The 20,436-nt window shown below is 45.7% G+C and overlaps 1 protein-coding gene across 1 annotated transcript in view; it reads right to left on the bottom strand.

Moving 5' to 3' along the window:
* The window catches only part of LOC109070726 (phospholipid-transporting ATPase ABCA1-like), a 137,895-nt gene that overhangs the window by 113,790 nt on the left and 3,669 nt on the right, over positions 1 to 20,436 (bottom strand). Inside the window, exon 2 of the mRNA XM_042761401.1 lies at positions 15,684 to 15,797. Coding sequence (XP_042617335.1) covers positions 15,684 to 15,749 — 66 coding nt within the window. The 5' untranslated portion in view covers positions 15,750 to 15,797. The remainder of the gene's footprint in view (positions 1 to 15,683; positions 15,798 to 20,436) is intronic.

Genomic DNA, 20,436 nt, shown 5'->3' with positions numbered 1-20,436 from the left:
GTGGCAGGGGGGGCGTGGTTTAGCGAAGTCTGCAGCGGGAGAGAGAATCAGGAGACGATCGGTAAGTGAGTGGTTTGGGCAGAGACGAGCAACACCTGTCTCTTGTTTCAGTAATTGGCGTGGAGAGAGTATAAAACGCCAGGAGAGACAGAAGCAAGACAGAGAGAGACGGACTGCTGCTGACGTGACCCCGAACCGGAAGAAGTCACCCGGAAGTGTTATGTGATCGTGTCGTTGTTGATGTTAGAGTAAAAGTCACCGTTGGTGCAAAGTTTATTTTTGTTATAATAAAATATACGTCAGCAGTCCAGCCGACCCCTTTGTCCTCTTCCTTTCCTCACACGAACTTACTACACTGGTGCCGAAACCCGGGAAAGGAAGAAGGAGTGCCGCCGCCATGCAGAGTCCCTCCTCTACACCATTTGCGGACGTCATTTCATCCCTCGCGGCCCTGCATCAAGAGCAACACCAGGCCCTGCTGGACTTAAGAACGGATCAGGAGCGGCGATTCCACGCCATCCTTCAAGCCCAGCAGGAGGAACCGCGAGAGGCTCCGGAGCTGGATCGACCGGGAGGTTCGCGCCGAGGCCACGGGACCGCCCGCGGTACCCGCTCACTTACCCCTCCACAAGATGGGACCACAAGACGACCCGGAAGTTTTTCTGGAACTGTTCGAGAAAGCTGCGGAAGCGTGCGGCTGGCCCCGCGACCAATGGCCAGTCCGTTTGATCCCCCTGCTCTCGGGCGAGTCCCAGGTGGCCCCACAACAGCTACCGGTGGCGAACCTCCTGGTCTTCGACGACCTGAAACGGGCCATCATTCACGGGTCGGCCGGACCCCAGAGCAGCATCGCCAGCGGTTCCGTTCCCTGGACCTGGGGGAATCTGGTCGCGGCCATTTGCGATGGCCCAGCAGCTCCGGGACTCCTGCCGCAAATGGCTACTGGCCGAGGGGAAGTGACATGGAACACCTCATCGACCTCGTGGTGCTGGAGCAATTCATCGCTCGGCTACCGAAAAAAAAACAGCCGAGTGGTCTCAGTGCCACCGTCCCACGTCACTGGACTCGGCCGTCCATCTGGCAGAGGACCACATGGTGGCGTGCCCCGGGGTCGGCGAACCCTTAACGTCTCTCTCTCTCTCTCCCTCTCTCTCCTCCCCGTCTCTCTCTCGACCTGTCCCTCTCCCTAGGTCCCGTCCACCCGGCCCTCCTTGTGTCCCGCCCCGGGGGTGGGGCGGGATTGACCAAGGACATTATGGGAATCCAAGGGCCCCGCCCAGGGGGGCGGGGCTGATGGCTGCCGGAGGGGACAGCACTTCTGTTTCCCCGCTCTCTCCACGCCAATTCTCCAATCCACTCCCTGCCACTGGGGCGGCGGGGAGGTCTGGGCTGGCCTGTTGGCGTTGTGGGGACCCGGAGCATTTTGTGGACAGGTGTCCAGTGATGGAGGTGGGGGACGATGATCCGGGTCCCGGATGTCCCCACAGGCCCCCCCTGTCAGGCAGGAGAGTACCAAATACTTGTGAGTATCAAGGGGGGTACATATCCGGCCTTGGTGGATTCAGGATGTAACCAAACCTCAATCCATCAAAGCCTGATTCAACCGGGGGCATTGGATACAAGCCGCGTGGTTAAGGTGCGGTGCGTACACGGGGATGTGGTGGAGTACCCGGTGGTCCCAATTATTATTCAATTCAGGGGACAAAAGCATAGTGTGGAGGTGGCGGTTAGTCCCCACCTCCGGCATCCGATAATTTTGGGAACAAATTGGCCCGCGTTTACTGTTTTTATTGGGGTCGTTATGTGCGGATGCCTCTTGGGGAAAGAAGGCACGGAAGGAGGCCGCGCGCGTGCAGGTGGGAGAAACTGAGCCAGGACCGCGGGGTTCTGCTTCAGGGGAACCGAGCGAAATCGGGAGACTTATTCTCTCGGAGCGTGATGACTTTCCTCTGGAGCAGTCTCAGGAGACATTAAAACACGCTTTCCAACAGGTCCGCTCCATCGATGGCCAGCCTCTCCAACCTGCCCACCCCGCTCACCTATCCATATTTTGCCATTTTAAGAGATCGGTTGTATCGAGTGACCCAAGACACTCGGACAAAAGTGAATACAACCCAGTTGTTGATTCCCGAAGAGCCGCAGGGAAATGCTTTTCCCATGCGGCTCATTCTAATCCTATGGCGTGCCATTCGGGATAGGCAGCAACACTGAATCGCCTCACGACCCGTTTCTTTTGGCCGGGCATTCACGACAACCGTGCGCAGGTGGTGCGCGTCTTGTCCTGAATGTCAGTTGGTGAATCCACCGGCCGCCCCAAAAGCGCCTTTGCGCCCCCTTCCTTAATGCAGGTCCCCTTCGAGAGAATTGGTATGGACCTCATCGGGCCATTAGAGCGATCTGCACGGGGACATCGCTTTGCATTAGTCATAGTTGACTATGCAACACGATATCCTGAAGCAGTGGCCCTCCGCAACATTTCCGCTAAGAGTGTTGCGGACGCCCTGTTTCGTCTTATCTCCCGGGTGGGGATCCCGAAAGAGATCCTCACCGATCAGGGCACTGCGTTTATGTCACGTACGTTACGCGAACTGTACGGATTATTGGGCATTAAATCGATTCGAACTAGCGTCTATCACCCACAGACCGACGGCCTGGTCGAACGATTTAATCGCACACTTAAATCCATGATCCGTAAATTCGTTCAAGAAGACTCCAAGAATTGGGATAAGTGGCTAGAGCCCTTGTTATTCGCTGTGCGAGAGGTCCCACAAGCCTCCACGGGGTTTTCCCCCTTTGAGCTTCTCTATGGACGCCAGCCCAGAGGGGTGCTGGATGTACTGAGAGAAACTTGGGAGGAGGGGCCGTCTCAGGGCAAAAACGAAATTCAGTATGTGCTGGACTTGAGAACAAAACTCCACACTTTGGGGGCGGCTATCAATGGAGAATTTGTTACAAGCCCAGGACCGCCAAAGCCAGCTATATAACAGGGGAACTAGATTACGTAAATTTGCACCGGGAGAGAAAGTACTTTGTATTACTCCCAACGTCGAGCTCAAAGTTAATGGCTAAGTGGCCGGGACCGTTTTTGAGGTCGCACGACAAGTCGGAGATCTCGATTATGAAGTAATACGGTCCGATAGGAAACAGGGCCCGTCAGATCTATCACCTCAACCTCCTAAAAAAATGGAATGAGGCAGAATCAGTGATGTTGGCAACGGTGATTGGAGGGGAGGAGGGGATCTCGGACCAGAGGCGAATGTCAAACCACAATCCCTCGCTCTGGCCCCAGGGGGAGATCACCTCTCGCCGTCCCAACTTACTGATCTAAGGAAATTACAGGCCGAGTGTGCCGACGTCTTCTCGCCCCTACCGGGCCGTACTAACCTGATTGAGCACCATATCGAGACCGAGCCGGGCGTGGTAGTTCGCAGCCGGCCGTATCGCTTACCTGAGCACAAGAAAAAGGTAGTTCAGGCTGAATTAGGTGCAATGCTTGACATGGGAGTAATAGAAGAATCCAATAGTGATTGGGCGAGCCCGATAGTTTTAGTTCCGAAAATGGACGGCTCAGTCTGGTTCTGTGTGGATTACCGCAAGGTGAATGCTGTGTCGAAGTTCGACGCGTATCCAATGCCGCGGGTTGACGAGTTGCTTGATCGGCTAGGCACGGCTCGTTTTTATTTGACATTGGACTTAACAAAGGGTTATTGGCAGATCCCCTTGTCTCCATTATCCAAAGAAAAAGACAGCTTTCACAACGCCATTTGGATTACACCAGTTTGTCACCCTTCCTTTTGGGTTGTTCGGGGCGCCGGCTACCTTTCAGCACCTCATGGATAAGATTCTGCGGCCCCATGCTGCATATGCAGCTGCCTACCTGGATGATATCATTATATTTAGTAATGATTGGCAGCGGCATATGCAGCATTTGAGGGCTGTCCTGAGATCGCTGAGGGGAGTGGGACTCACGGCCAACCCAAAGAAGTGTGCGATTGGGCGGGTGGAAGTTAGGTATCTGGGCTTCCACTTGGGGCATGGACAAGTGCGTCCCCAAAATTGACAAGACAGCTGCTATTGCGACCTGCCCACGTCCCAAAACCAAAAAGGAGGTAAGGCAGTTCTTGGGGCTTGCGGGATATTATAGACGGTTTATTCCTAATTATTCAGACCTCACCAGTCCTTTGACTGACCTTACTAAAAAGGAGGTGCCAGATACGTTCCAGTGGACGGAGCCGTGTCAGCAGGCCTTTACCCAGGTAAAGGCTGCCCTGTGTGGCGGGCTGTTGTTACACTCTCCTGATTTTTTTCTCCCTTTTCTGTTGCACACGGACGCGTCGGACAGGGGGCTGGGTGCAGTCCTGTCCCAGGAGATGGAGGGGGAGGAACGGCCGGTGCTGTACATTAGCCGGAAGCTCTCAAAGAGAGAGGCTAAGTACAGCACCATAGAGAAAGAGTGCCTTGCCATCAGATGGGCCGTCCTCACCCTCCGCTACTATCTCCTGGGGTGAGAGTTCACCCTCTGTTCGGACCACGCTCCTCTGCAGTGGCTCCACCGCATGAAGGATACCAATGCGCGGATCACTCGTTGGTATCTGGCTCTACAGCCTTTTAAGTTCAAGGTGATCCACAGGCCGGGTGTTCAGATGGCAGTGGCCGACTTCCTCTCCAGCAATGGGGGGGGGGGGGGGGCTGCAGGCCAAATGGCTCCCCGGCCTGAGTCGGGCGGTGGGGGTATGTGGCAGGGGGGGCGTGGTTTAGCGAAGTCTGCAGCGGGAGAGAGAAATCAGGAGACGATCGGTAAGTGAGTGGTTTGGGCAGAGACGAGCAACACCTGTCTCTTGTTTCAGTAATTGGTGTGGAGAGAGTATAAAACGCCAGGAGAGACAGAAGCAAGACAGAGAGAGACGGACTGCTGACGTGACCCCGAACCGGAAGAAGTCACCCGGAAGTGTTATGTGATCGTGTCGTTGTTGATGTTAGAGTAAAAGTCACCGTTGGTGCAAAGTTTATTTTTGTTATAATAAAATATACGTCAGCAGTCCAGCCGACCCCTTTGTCCTCTTCCTTTCCTCACACGAACTTACTACAACAGTAAATAAAGAATTAGTAAAACTAAAAACATGGATGGATGTTAATAAATTATCTTTGAATTTAAACAAAACTAAAATAATGATGTTTGGTAATTATAAAGAAAACTAGATGGTATTGTAATAGAAAAAGTGTCAGAAATTTAATTCTTAGGAATCACTATTGACAGTAAATTAAGCTGGAAACCACACATCAGATACATAAAAGGTAAAGTATCCAAAAATATATCTGTAATTAATAAAGTTAAATATGTTTTGGAATATAATTCATTATATATATTGTATTGTTAATTAGTTTTGCCCTACTTAACTCATTGTATAGAAGTTTGGGGCAATAACTATAAAACTTCACTATAGCCCCATACTTCAGAAACATGCAATTAGAATCATACATAAGGTGGGATATTTTGATCACACAAATATATTATTTCTGCAATCTAGACTATTAAAACTTTTTGATTTAGTTGATTTTTATACTGCACAGCTCTTGTAAAAAGCCAACAAAAATGAACTACCGGGTAATATTATATATTATATATAATATATTATATATTATATATATTCATGGGCTGTTCTAAAATACAGTGTGTGTGTGTGTGTGTGTGTGTGTGTAGTATAGTTTTGTGTAAGGTGTATGTATGATACATATATATGTGAGATAAACTGTTCTAATTTTCTATGTATGTGTGCTAATATGTATTATTTTTATTTTTATTTTCTTTGCTCAAAATAAACTTAAACCTACCCTAACCTGTTCCTGATTATGTGTGATTTTCTAGCTAGTAATGCAAACAGGAGAAGGGATGAATCACCAGTTGGCTCCCTGACTGATGTATTCATGGATTAAAATTTGCATAGTTTTATTGTAAGTTCAGTGCATTTTTATTGCAATTATGTTGCATTTAGTTTGGATTTATATCACAATATTGGAGAGTGATAACACAGTTCTGATTAAAGTGCTTTCTACAACTGAACTGCCTTCATGGACTCATAGAAATGCAAATTCTGAACATTTATTATCCACCAAGACTTTGATGTTGTGAAGTTTGGCTGAGGATCAGATGAAGTCTGAAGTTAGTGTACGCATTTGCTCTGTCTGCCAGTCAACCGTGCGAGTCGATCTGAACGAGAGCCGCTCTTCTGTTTGGCAACATGACAATATTCTCAACTAAATCATCTGTAAGATCTTTGTTTTTGGCAGAAAATTCACATTGGAAGACTGTTTGAACAAAAGCATGAAGTGTTCACTGCTGTAAACAGTAGCACAACACAGACATACACAGATGTTATCTCTGTTCCTAACCGAGTGAACAGCCCTGCTGTCTACTGCAGCGTCCTGGCTGTCAAACAGCCTCATAAATGACTGATTTGACGGTAATATTGTGAAAGAACTGTTTTCTATGTGAATATCTGCTAAAATGTCATTTATTCCTGTGATCAAATCTGAATTTTCAGCATCATTACTCCAGTCTTCAGTGTCACATGATCTTCAGAAATCAATCTAATATGCTGATTTGGTGCTAAGAAACATTTCTGATTATTATCAGTGTTGAAAACAGTTGCGCTGCTCATATTTTTTTGTGGAAACAGAGATATATTTTATTTTTTAGGATTTTTTTGATGTAAGTTTTTTTTTATTTAAAATAGAAATCGTCTCTGGGTTACGTATGTAACCCTAGTTCCTCGAGGGAACGAGACGCTGCGTCGAGCGCTTTGGGGAACGCGTCTAGCGTGAGCGACTCTGAATATCGTGTGAAATCAGTCCAATGGAAGAGCGTGACGTCACGGGCGGGGTGATGTAAGCGACCAGGAAGCTATAAAAGCACATGCCGCGCAAACCCCTGCCTAGTGTGTATCCGAAGAGCACAGCTTAGGACGAGAGGACGGAATGCGCCTGGAGTGACCGGCATGTCTAGGCCGTAAAATTTTGCAAATGTAGAGGGCGTGGACCACCCCGCAGCGTTGCAGATGTCCAGCATGGATACACCTGCCAAAAAGGCCTTGGAGGCCGCCATACCCCGTGTGGAGTGAGCCTTGGCTCCCAACAACGGGGGACGACCATAGGACTCATAGGTGGCGTTGATAGCCTCGACTATCCAACGACTAATAGACTGCTTAGAAGCAGGAGAACCCCTCTTGGGGGGACCATAGCATACAAGCAATTGGTCTGTTTTTCTCCACAGGGCAGCTCTGTGGACGTATGCGTCCAGTGCTCGAACTGGACACATACAGTTTAGCTTCTCTTGGTCGGGCTCCCGAAAGGGAGGAGGACAGAAAAGCCTGCAGCACTACAGGTTGTGGTGTGACAGAGGGGACCTTAGGAACATATCCCGCTCGAGGGTATATGAACGCTTTGGTCATGCCAGGTGCAAAGTCCAGATATGTAGGGGCCACTGAGAGGGCCTGCAAATCTCCTACTCTCCTCAGAGAGGTAATGGCCAACAGAAAGGCGGTTTTGAGTGTCAGATGTCTGTCTGAAATATCTTGAATAGGCTCAAATGGAGGTCTGCACAAGGCCTCTAGCACCACAACCAAGTCCCACGGGGGGAATACGGGACCGTACTGGAGGTCTCAGCCTCAGCGCACCGCGGAGGAAACGTGTAACTAATGGGTGTCTTCCCAAAGACTGACCATCGAGAAGGGCATGGTAGGCCGCAATGGCCGCCACGTAGACCTTCAACGTGGAGTGGGTCAACCCTGCAGAGAACCTGGCCTGTAGGAACTCCAGAACTGTACCGACTGGGCAGTTTACTGGGTCTAGCTGGCGGTTTCTGCACCATGAGGTGAAGAGTTTCCACCTCAGGGCGTACAGTTTCCTCGTTGAGGGAGCTCTGGATTGGAGGAGGGTCTCAACAACCTCGGTTGAGAGACCGGATGCTATGAACTGCGCCCCCTCAGGGGCCACACACCCACAGCTTCCACAGCTCCGGGCGAGGGTGAATTATCGTGCCCTGCGCCTGTGAGAGTAGTTCTGTCCTGATCGGTATCTCCCAAGGAGAGCCGTCGAGGAGCGAGACCAGATCTGCGAACCATACTCGCCCCGGCCAGAACGGGGCTACTAACAACAGACGGACCCCGTCCCGGCGTACTCTCGCCAGAACTCCCGGGAGCAGAGCAATAGGGGGAAATGCGTACAGACGAAGCCTCGGCCAGGTCTGTACCATAGCGTCCAGTCCCAGGGGAGCTGGATGAACTAGAGAGAACCAAAGGGGACATTGTGCTGTCTCCTGAGTTGCAAAGAGGTCTACTTGAGCTCTGCCAAAAATTCTCCATATCTGCTCCACCACCTCGGGGTGAAGCTTCCATTCCCCGGGCCTCGGCCCCTGCCTCGACAGTATGTCTGCTCCCACATTCAGTTTCCCAGGAATATATACTGCTCTGAGTGAGAGGAGTTTGCCCTGGGACCACACAAGGATCTGGTGCGCCAGCTTGTACAAGGGGCGCGAACGCAGACCTCCCTGGTGGTTGATGTAAGAGACCACCGATGTGTTGTCGGTGCGCACCAACACATGGTGATCCCTTAGGTCTGGGAGGAAGTGCTTCAGTGCACGATAAACTGCTAGCATTTCTAGACAATTGATATGCCATGTCAGATGGCGACCGCTCCACAGACCGCGGGCAGGGTGGCCACTCATGACCGCACCCCAACCAGTGAGGGAAGCATCCGTCGCTAGTGTTGCACGGCGACCAGGAGCTCCCAGCACTGGGCCCTGATTCAAGAACCAAGGTTTCTTCCACATGTCTAAGGCACGGAGGCAGCGCCGCGTGACCTTGATAGTTCGAAGTGGATTGCCCCTCGGGGAAAATCCCTTGGTCTTGAACCACCACTGTAGGGGTCTCATGTACAGCAGGCCAATAGGTATCACGTTGGACGCAGCTGCCATCAGACCCAACAATCTCCGAAATTGTTTGACAGTGAGTGACTGGCCTTCTTTGACTCTCTCAACTAAGATGAGGATCGACTCGATACGAGCAGGGGACAATCGTGCCTGCATCGTGGTCGAATCCCATACTACGCCTAGATAGGTGGGTTCTCTGAACTGGAGAAAGTACACTCTTCTTGGCGTTCAGTCTCAAACCCAGCTCCCCCATATGTGCGAGAACGACATCTCGATGCCGAGCCGCAGCCTGCTCTGACTGAGCTAAAATCAACCAATCGTCGATGTAGTTGAGGAATGGGGATGCCCTGCATGCGCAGGGGGACCAGAGCCGCATCTACACATTTCGTGAACGTGCGGGGTGAGAGTGCGAGGCCAAAGGGAAGTACCGATATTGGTAAGCTTCGCCCCCGAAAGCAAACCTCAGAAACTTCCTGTGTTGTGGAAGGATGGATATGTGGAAGTATGCATCTTTGAGATCTATTGTGACAAACCAGTCCTCGGACCTGATCTGCGCTACAACATGCTTGATCGTGAGCATCTTGAACTTCAGTCTCATAACTGATCGATTTAAGACCCGCAGGTCTATGATCGGACGCAACCCCCCATCCTTCTTTGGAACTATGAAATACCGGCTGTAAAATCCGGATTCCCTGTCTTGAGGAGGGACCACCTCGATGGCCTCCTTCTCTAATAGGGCTTTCACTTCTTGTTCCATAACCAGACCCTGCTCGGGGCCGACTATCGTCGGAGTAACCCGTTGAACCATCGGTGGTGCAGAGCCGAACTGAATACGGTAACCTTTCTCTACCGTGTGCAGGACCCATTGAGATACATTTGGCAGTAGTTTCCACGCTGGCAAATAATCTACTAAGGGAATCAGTCTCTCGAGACTGACCTCTGGTGTAAGAGGCCCCCGCAGGGGGTGGCGAGCGTCTCAGCCCCGCTACGCGCACGGGCGGGAAGATACTGAGAATGAAGCTCGCTGGGGACCGCTGCGCCCTGGAACACTGGCAGGGTTGGCAGACCGGCCCCCCAGAGGGCGCTGAGGCGAGACGGGCACCGTGTAATGCGGTGTGCACCGCTCTACCCCAGCAGAGGCTGCCCTCTGACGCCCTGGCTCTCTGGCGTCAGGGCTTCTTGGCCGAGGCCTTCTTAGCATCAATGACTGCCCTCAAATCTTGTTTGGGCCTCGAAGACCTCGGCCGAGAGCGTCGCTGAGGCTCCCGTTCCCTTTGCGGGGGAGCACGAGAGGCGACGCTCTGCTTTTGAGCCTCCCGGTATGAGGAGCTAGGGTGCGGCTGGGGCATCTCCCGCCCAGATGCCCCGAGGGAGCGACGAAGGAAGAATTTATGGAACGCCGCCGCCTGTTTGCGAGCCTCCTGAAACCTGTCGACGACAGTGTTGACTGCGTCGCCGAACAGGCCAGAAGGCTGGATCGGGGCGTCCATAAGGCAGACCCTTTCCCGCTCTTTCATTTCAGACAGGGTCAGCCATAAATGCCTCTCCGCAGCCACCATAGCTGCCATGGACCGCCCAATCGCTCGGGCGGTCTCCTTGGTGGCGCGGAGGGAGAGATCAGCGGTCCTTCTGAGCTCAGTGATGTCATCGGACTTGATCTCCTCTCCCTCATCAAGCTCCTTCAGCAGGTCAGCCTGGTACGCCTGTAACAACCGCCCGCCATGGTGTGCAGACACGCACCAGCCTGACCTGCTGCCGCCTACCCTTTGCCCACCAAAGCCGATGTTGTTCTGAGCGGCTTGGAGGGCAATGCCGGGGCCTTCAGAGAGACGATGCCGTACCGGGGGACAGATAGCTCACGAGCGTCTGTTCCACCCGGGGCATCGCTCTGTAGCCGCGCTCTGTAATCCCCACTACATTGCCGTAGTAATCTGAAGAGGGGATATACAGGCGGGCTGAGAATGGCCTCTTCCACGATCTAGCGAGCTCTTCATGTAGATCGGGAAAAAAAAGGAAGGCCCCGGCAAGGAGGTGGCTGACTCGCCCGCAGAAAGCGTTCGTCGAGCTTACTTTTCTGCGGTTCGGTTGTTTTCTCGGCGGGCCAGTCAAGACTCAACTTGGCCACCGCACGAGTCACCACCTCCAAGAGCTCCTCATACCTAGGCGAATGGGGGTGGCGAATCCCTGTCGACAGACTCCACATCGACCTCCTCGGAGGAAGAGAGGCGGAGTGTCGATCCCTCTCCCTGGGTGGAAGGAACCGCAGAGCGTGCTTTCCGACTCCAGAGATTGGGCGCCGGATCTGGCAGAAGTGGAAGGAGATAGGGACTCGCCCGTCTCCATTCCCTCTGTCAGATCCACTTGCGAACCCCACGAGTGCAGCTGCCGTTCTGCCTCGGCAGAAGCGGGGCCAGCACCGCGGGGAACGCTGGCGAAGGCTCCCTCCTCAAAGAGAGCCCTCCGGGAACGAAGCAGCCGCACCGACATCCTCTCACAATGCGGACGGTCGGCCCCCTCGAGAGCCGACTCGGCGTGCTTCGAACCCAGGCAGACCACGCACAGACTGTGTGTATCCCGCTCGTAATGTAGCGCGGGCAGGGAGGGACACACAGTCTGAAACGCGATCCGGATTCGCCTTTAGAATGTTTCGATTTCGCCTTGCACTTGGACATTGCTTGGAGCTCTACTGGACAGACAACAGTAAATAAGACTCACAAGACAAAATGACATGCACACACAGAGCGCTTGCTGAAGACTGAATGTGCTTTTATAGCTTCCTGGTCGCTTACGTCACCCCGCCCGTGACGTCACGCTCTTCCATTGGACTGATTTCACACGATATTCAGAGTCGCTCACGCTAGACGCGTTCCCCAAAGCGCTCGACGCAGCTCGAGTTCCTGAAGAGGAACTCTTGTTACACTTAATATTAATTTCCTTTTAGAAAATAAATACAAAAATCTTTTATGGACTTTTGGCAGGTTTAAGTTTTTTTTTTTTGTTGTTGTTGTTTTTTCCCCAGATAGATTCAAACTGGTAACTAGTACGATCTCTCTCTTTTTTCTGCCACAGAATAATAATAATAATAATAATTACAACTTTTTTCTCTCAATTCAGACTATTTTTTTTTCTCAGAATTGAGTCTATATCTTTCAAATCTGCATTTATGTCATGCTTCTGCATCTATATTTTGCACATCGCTTTTTTTCTCTTAGAATTGTGAGAAACTCAGCATTACTAGAAAACAAATCTGAGTTTACCTTTATTATTATTATTAGTAGTAGTACTATTACTATTATTTTATCCATTGACAGAAACATGCTTCCATAGTGTGCAGCCAACATTAACTCAACAGAAAGACTTTTTTTTTTTTTTTTTTTTTTTTTTTTCTGTTATTTAGATGGAATAGCTATTTGATTATAAAACGGCTAAATGTCAGTGCCGACCAATAAAACACTGAAGACGCAATCAAAGCACCTGCACTTATTTTACGCGCAAAGTGTTTGCGCTTCATCACCGCACTGTAAAACTCGCGCTTCATGCAATAATGAAATTCATAAAGGTTTGCAATGACATGAGGGTGAATAATGAAGTGCCGAATGTTCAGTTTTAGGTGAACTAGCCCTTTAAAATACTGTATTTTGGTGCACAGCTATTATCTCTTTCCCTCTTGACCTCTCACCTCTCATTGTCTCACCGGCTGTCCGCTGCAGTCATCAGGCTCCATTAGTCTGAGCACGTCTCATTAGAAACGCATTAGACAGGTGAGCATGACAACAGGTGAGGAGATAATGACAGGCTCGGGGAATTGGTTAAAGATCACTAGTTTACATGCACAACATCCTAATAAAACTTCAGGCTCTTTTATTGAACACATTCATATTTCTGCACCAAAAACCATGCTTTTTCCACACATAAGCACTTTGTTTATAGATGCACACAGATGTCTCTCTGTCTGTCTGTGTGTCTCTCTCTTGTAATTGCAGAACAGACCATCAGAGAGACCATTAGAGCAGCATAAGTGCTCGACGGAGGCCATTTATGAATCACCTGGGCAGCGCAGCGAGCGGCGGCTCTTGACACGAGTGAGGCCTCTTAAACAGCCGGCGTTCAGCACAGAGACAGTCAGACGGAGTATACTGCACTCAGAAATCAGCACATCCAATCACATGCCATCAAAATGACAAATCCAGTTACGCACACTTTCCCAAAGTCTGTCCAATCACAGGCCGAAAAGAGTCAAATTAGAATTATGAAGCTGCATTAAAACTGTACAAGTCCTACTTAAGTGGGTCAAAAACACTACATTTCAGCACAAGTAATCCACACCACTCCAGTCAAAGTCTTAATGTCTTGTGAAGTGAAAACCTGCATGTTTGTAAGAAACAAATCCATCAAGATATTTTTAACTTCCAGTCGTTGCTAAAATATGAATCCATAATAACGCTTCCTCCAGTGAAAAAGTGGTCTGGTCTGAATCAGGAGAGAAATCTGCACAGATCAAACACCGTTTAAACAGCTCTAAACAAATATGTGGCTGGATTTTGATGTGAGAGACAACAGGAGAAGCACTTTTTCACTGGAGGAAGCGTTATTATGGATCATGGACTCATATTTTAGATGGATTTGTTTCTTACAAACATGCAGCTTTTCTCTTCTCAAGACATTAACTGATGGACTGGAGTGGTGTGGATTATTGTGATGTTTTTATCAGCTGTTTGGACTCTCATTCTGACGGCACCCATTCACTGCAGAGCATCCACTGCTGAGCAAGTGATGCAATGCTACATTTCTCCAAATCTGATGAAGAAACAAACCTGATGACAACTAATATGAACTGAAGGTGAGCACACTTTTAGCACATTTTCATTTTTGGGTGAACTAATGCTTTAAAATAATGGTTGTTTCTCCCAATGCAGGGAATCTGTCCATTGGAAAAAAAAAATCTTTATAGTGGAAAAAAAAGGTTCTTTAGATTATTAAAGTGTTCTTCATGCTATAAAACCTGGTTCTTTTAAGAAAAGGTTTTGGAACCAAAATATTCTTATTTGACATAAAAACAAACAAACAAACAAACAAAAAAAAAAAAAAAAAAAACAACAACCTTAGAACGTTTATTAAGAGTGTAGGTAAATGTCTGCAGATGTAAATATCTGATCAATCATGTGACTGGAACATTATTTTGTTTAGAAGGGTGCATTTTTGTGCATTATATACTCTGTTTGCTCATCACTATCTAATAAATAACTATGCTACACACCGCTAGTTTGACGCTGGCCACCCCCAGCATTATGATGCGTATTGCTGGTATTACTGTAGCGGATGCATTGAACACATCCTGTAATCCACAGCATTTGATCTCACTCACTCTCATCGCATGAGTCTGTAGTTTCTGTCTTTGAGGAGGTGACTTTCCTCATCAGTCATTTTCTCCAGAGATGTGACAGTCAGCGCTGTGCTGCTGTTTCTCCACGAGATGAATAATGCCACGCGTGTGTCTCGCAGCCCTTTGTGAAGGTGAGACTGTTTTTCACTCTCTAACCAATGAAATCTGCTTGTTCTTACACACACCTGCTCCAGGTCAGCTAGAGCCTCCTCTTTCTCTAAAAACAACAGACTACAACGTGTCTTCGAGTGTTTACATTCAAATTAATTTATTTATTTATTTTTATGAAGGTTACATAAAAGTGTAAAAGAAACTTTTTTACCATTGTTTTATTTTGTCTGCTTTTCAAAAGCCTTGTATACATTTAATTGTTTTACCCTCGTCGAGCACCATCACTTTCTATCTTAAAATAGAAAATAAAAAAACTACAAATAAATAAAACTTATTTAAAAAGAGGTAAAAAGATGGATTTTTTTTTTTTTTTTTTTTTTTTTTTTTTACTAATAATCAATAATAATTTAAATTCAGTGTTTGAACAAAGGGGCCCGGTATTTGGAAGAGATTATAGTATGTATGTATTTATTTAATACTTTGTTACATTCTCCTTTGACTGATTTTACTTAGTAAGTTATAGATTTACTTAGTAAATCTGTATTAAAATCCATCAGCACATTAAAGTACATACAGGTGCCAAATGTGAGTAAAATTGGGTTTAGTGAGTAAATAAACCATCTCTCCAGTTAGTTGAAACTGTATTGGTAAATGTAACATAATGCATGATTTATATAACATATAACTATTTCAGTATTTATTGTCTAAAAATGATATAGACGCAGTGTTTGATTTACCAAAGCTCCAGGGGGCCCAATTTCTGGATGAAAGTCGGTTTTAAATCACAGTATAAAAAGTCAATATTTTATTTTATTTCATTTTTACTGTGATGGGAAATAATCCCATTAGACCGAATTTACTTAGTATGTTTATCTGTATTAAAATCTGTGCTAAAATCTGCACAGAAGTGCCAAATGTGAGTAAAATTGGTTTTAGCAGGTTTCCAGTTAGTTTTACCTTTATTGGTAACTGTAACATTATTCGTTTTATATAAAAATGTAAGAAGCAAATGACATCAGAGATTCAAATCAGATCAGATCAGTGAAATAACTTTTTTGAAACTGTCATGACAGGATCAGCAGGCCAACAAATAAAGAAAGTATATTTTCACAACGACCGACATCAGATGCATAGCAAAGTAGGGTAGATCATGGCTGTACAAACCAGTTCATGTGCTGTTCTCCCAAAATACAGTGTGTGTGTGTGTGTGTGTGTGTGTGTGTGTGTGTGTGTGTGTGTGTGTGTGTGTGTGTGTGTGTGTACCTTCTGTCTCCTCCGTAGAGTAAAGTTCTTCCACAGTAACAATCGGAGTTGTGTCAGGAGACTCATTATCAGCGGTTGACACCTTGCTAAATGGGAATATGAAGTCTTTTACGCCTGTAGAGACAGAAAAAAAAGAAATGTATTATCGACAGACAGCTAATTAACTAAACACAAAACCAATCTTGGTCTTTGGTGCATATAAACGTGGATCCAATGTAGTAAAACTAGTATTGCGACATTCTTTTTTGTTATGTTTTTTTGTATTGCAAGTGAAATTGTGTCGGCTGCTGGTCCAATCCTATTGTAGTTTGTCAGGAAGAATAATGTCTAACAACCACCAACAGTCATCCTGATGGGAAAACCATAATCACATCACGCCGTTTGAGTGGGTTTGCGGTCAATAAGTGGAGTTTCTCATTACACTGAGCCATTCTAGTATCAGATTCACATCAACATAGCTGTTGAATTCAGACACGTCCAGGAGCAGCTATCAGACCACACAGTCCGATTTCCATTAACAGCCACAAACAAATGAAGTGCAATGCAACTTTATTTGTTTTCTCCGTGAGTCTTGATAAAGACATCCAACTCCATCCTCATGGCTACGTAAAATTAGTTTTGTGGCTTTCAGTCCATGTCTGTTATCATTTGTTAGAATAGCATACCCATAAATGTTGACTAAATAAACCTTCAGCAGATACAGTACACATTTATAATGTCCAGTCTTTCTCTTCTGAGAAAACAGACCGTTGACGTCAATAGAAATGTTATTTTCAGTAACTACAATGATATGCAATTTCAATCCAAATTAAGTGGACTAAAATTAATGAATGTGACATGACTATCTAAAGACTGAAACTGTGGCAAAAACAAAACAATGTGTAAAATTGACTCAATTCCCAGAGGACTACAATGGTTTTGACGTCCTTTCTTAAATCTGTGCGGACGTAGTTCTTTAGGAAATCCTGCGGGGTTTGTGTTCACACACTAACTCTCACCCTTCCCAAACAACAATCAGTTACACATTCACACCCCACTGTCTCCACATCTTCACACCACAGTCACCCTAACAAGCCTTCACCGCTTCACACTCGAACGAGTCGTTAAAAGAGACAGAGAAATGCTCGGAAGAGCTCTTTACACAACAGATGTGTGTGTGTGTGTGTGTGTGTGTGTGTGTGTGTGTGTGTGTGTGTGTGTGTGTGTGTGTGTGTGTGTGTGTGTGTGTGTGTGTGTGTGTGTGTGCGTGCCAGGGGACGGGAGTGTCTATAGCAAAGCAAAAGAATAAACCTGACTCTAAGGGAGTCTTAATTAGGACTAGTGGGAAAGGTGGGTGTCAGGGTCACCTATGTTTCTCTGGAAATGTGCTCGTAGTCATCCTCAAACATACGCTCTTCCAGGAAGACTAGATAACGCTCTCTTCTAGATAAGAGAAAGTTCAGCAGAGTTCGTGACTCTAGTTAGGAGGAGCTTTCATGTTCTCTGTTACATAAAAAAGCACATTATAAACTGCACATTACATACTAGCTTACATCTTTCATCTAGTCTTGCTTATCTGATAATGATCTGATCTCACCACTGTGGTCTCTCTGGATTGAGCTCACTGTTCACTCATCTGGGCTGTGTTTCAGCAGATTTTAGAAACCACTGGCACCGATGGTCTCTGCAGTCTACTTAGGCGTACAGTGGTTTTCTTGCCAGTTTGACCTCACTGGTCTGGTTTGAACTTACTGTATATATTTGGCCTAACTAGTCTGATTTCCTATACTGTATCTACAGTCACATTGCCTAATATTTATAATAAATGTGGTAAATAGAAAAGTATAGACTATTGTTTAAATGTATTGTTTCAGAGTGGTTCCTTGTTTGAATGAGACCATGTTAAACGACACAGAGGTTGTTTATTGCGGGCGGGTTAACAGAAGTTATGTGAGATCCGTCTGCCCTTACGGGATACATCTACGTTAATTAGCTATTTGTCTTTTCCAAAGTGACTTACAGTACAATTATTATGAGGACAGTCCCACTGGAGCAACCTGAGGTTAAGTGCCTGGATCAAGGACAGAATAGCGGCAGGGGAACTCAGTTACTCTCGAGGTCACCAGTCGTCCCTTCCAGGATTCGAACCCGCAACCTTTTGGGTTACTAGCCCAGATCTTTAACCATCAGACAGATAACTTACTCTCCCTTTTCAAAGGTCATACTCTTTCTGTTAGGGTACATATTCACTAGAACAATTACTCCTCTTGTGACACGCTGTCCTTTGGCGAAGGACATTTTTCCATCTCTAGAGTGCGTCTCTTGTTAAGGGAATATGCATGTATTTTTCTTTTCAGAGGACGTATCATTTTCTCAGTGTAAAAAAAAAAATATAAAAATTGTAGGGGACACGCTGGGATTTAAAGTGTCCAGATGGGAAATAGTTTCATGTTTAATTTCACTCCAACAAGACCATAAATTTGTTCACTCCAGGCTGCCCGGAAGAACAAGAGCACAATGTCTCTCCAAATGATTCCTTGAACATCTTGGGAAAAAAGACAACTTCTGTGAACACAAGCTATATTTTGTAATTCTAGAATGTGGATTGCCTACTAAACTGACGGCACCCATTTCCTGTTTGTGACCCAGAAGCAGGTTACAGTCTTTCGATGGCCCTGGCTCTGTCATTCTCTAGTAATTGTCTCTAGTTACAGTAAATATTTCATCAGGCATCAGCCAGAACATCGTGTAGGAAAAATGACCAACACAGGAACCTTGTATGAAATATGCAGGAAGTAATTTCCTATTTATGAATCACTGTCTGTCATTGCTTTTCCATTCCGTCTCAGCCACAGAATGTATTTCTGTGGGAAATGGGGCTTCACACACACTCACACACACACACACACACACACACACACACACACAAACACGCACCCACACACACTTATTTCTAATTTTAGGGGGCAATTACCCATGCAAGGATGCACAAGTGGAAGGTGTGTGAACGTGCTGAAGTAAAAAGGTCAGAGAGCAAATTGAAGGCCGTTATGGGATCGGCAGCATTTGCATACGCTGAAAAGCCAGCGATATATTTTTCAGAGATTAAAATGTGAATGGGATATTAAAATGTCTCTTCAGGAAGGTTCTCTACAAATTTATATGTCACAGACAATAAAGATACCGAAAAAGCAACTTGTGTGAAGATTTTGCTGTACAGAAAAGAGCGTAAATGATAAGAAATCCCAAACAACTCATATACATAAATTGTAAATATATATATATATATATATATATATATATATATATATATACTGTAATTTGTACAGAAACAAACTGTATCTGTAATCCAGTTGTTTTACTGTAAGTTCCTAATCATATACTGTGAAAATCTATATCTATTTAATGTCGCTGTCATTTTATTATAAAATCCTATGACCTTTTTTTTTTTTTGCAAATAAGAACTATGAAATACTATATAATTTACAGTGTAAAACAGTTAAGAGCATTCCCAGAAATCCCAGGGACTTGTTTATTCTAATTTTTATTATCAGTTATGTACATTAAGGTGTTTTGTGTTACAGTTTCTGTCATTTGTCATTTAATTGATATGTATTTCATTCTTTTATTGCCACGTGTGTTTGTCTTTGCGTGTATTACCCTGTTTATTGTCTTTATACAAGTATTGGTAATAAATTATGGACAGGCCTCTTATGATGTACTCTAATTCATCATTTGGCCCTCTATTGTTCTGCCTGCATTATCATGGATTTATGTTTTTTTTTTTTGTTTTTTTTTTTCTCTCTTTAGTATGAAAGTTGTAAATAAAACTACTGTTTCCAATATATATATATATATATATATATATATATATATATATATATATATATATCATATATATATATATATATATATATGAAATTTTCCAGCCATTTCTAAGTGAAAATAGTTTCAAAGTCCTACTCCATTTTTTTATTTATTTTTTCTTCAGTATAATTCAAGTAGATGAGTATATTAACATTATATCACGTCATAAAGTATATGGTTATAAGCTATAAAATAGACAGGCACAAATACTGCATCATTCAAACTTTTGTACGGTATACAAGTTATACATTAATTAAATTTGTGGTGCATCCCAACTAAAAAATATATATTCTAAGAATGATCTGCTAATGTTCCCATTAGGTTATAAAAATGTTATTTCTGACTATTCTCTGAACATTCAAAATGTCCAATTTTTTAAAAATGTTTCAAAAACATTTTTTTTTTCTTTGTTATGCAAATGTAAAAGGAACATTCCATTGTATCACTGAGCAAACATTATGAGAATGTTACATGTGAATGTTCTCTGTACGTTCTAAAACAAGTAGAACTGTTGTTTATAACTTTGAGAGAAGCTTCTGAGCACCTTCCCTGTTCGCTCTGATTCGTCTGATGACGACATCAACGTCTAAACAGATACTTAAGACATGTAAAAGACATGTTTAATCAGCAAGAGCAGAAGACGTGAGTCCAACTCAAACAACAGAGATCTAGCATTGATCTTACACACTTCTCTCTTCCACCTGTACACAAGCAACACTTCTGTGTGAAAGCTGGACATCAGAGCCTCCAGTCAGTCACCCAATCCACGCTCTGCCCTCACTGCTACCATCAGACTGATGACACTGAAGCATCAGCTTTCACACGTTTTTCCTTCAAGCCATCATACTGACTGAACCCTGATGACAAACAACTGCCGCACACCGAACCCTTCATCACTCTCACACTG

Source organism: Cyprinus carpio, chromosome A7 (genome assembly GCF_018340385.1).
Source record: "Cyprinus carpio isolate SPL01 chromosome A7, ASM1834038v1, whole genome shotgun sequence".
NCBI lineage: Eukaryota > Metazoa > Chordata > Actinopteri > Cypriniformes > Cyprinidae > Cyprinus > Cyprinus carpio.
This window is presented reverse-complemented; position numbering and strand designations above follow the sequence as displayed.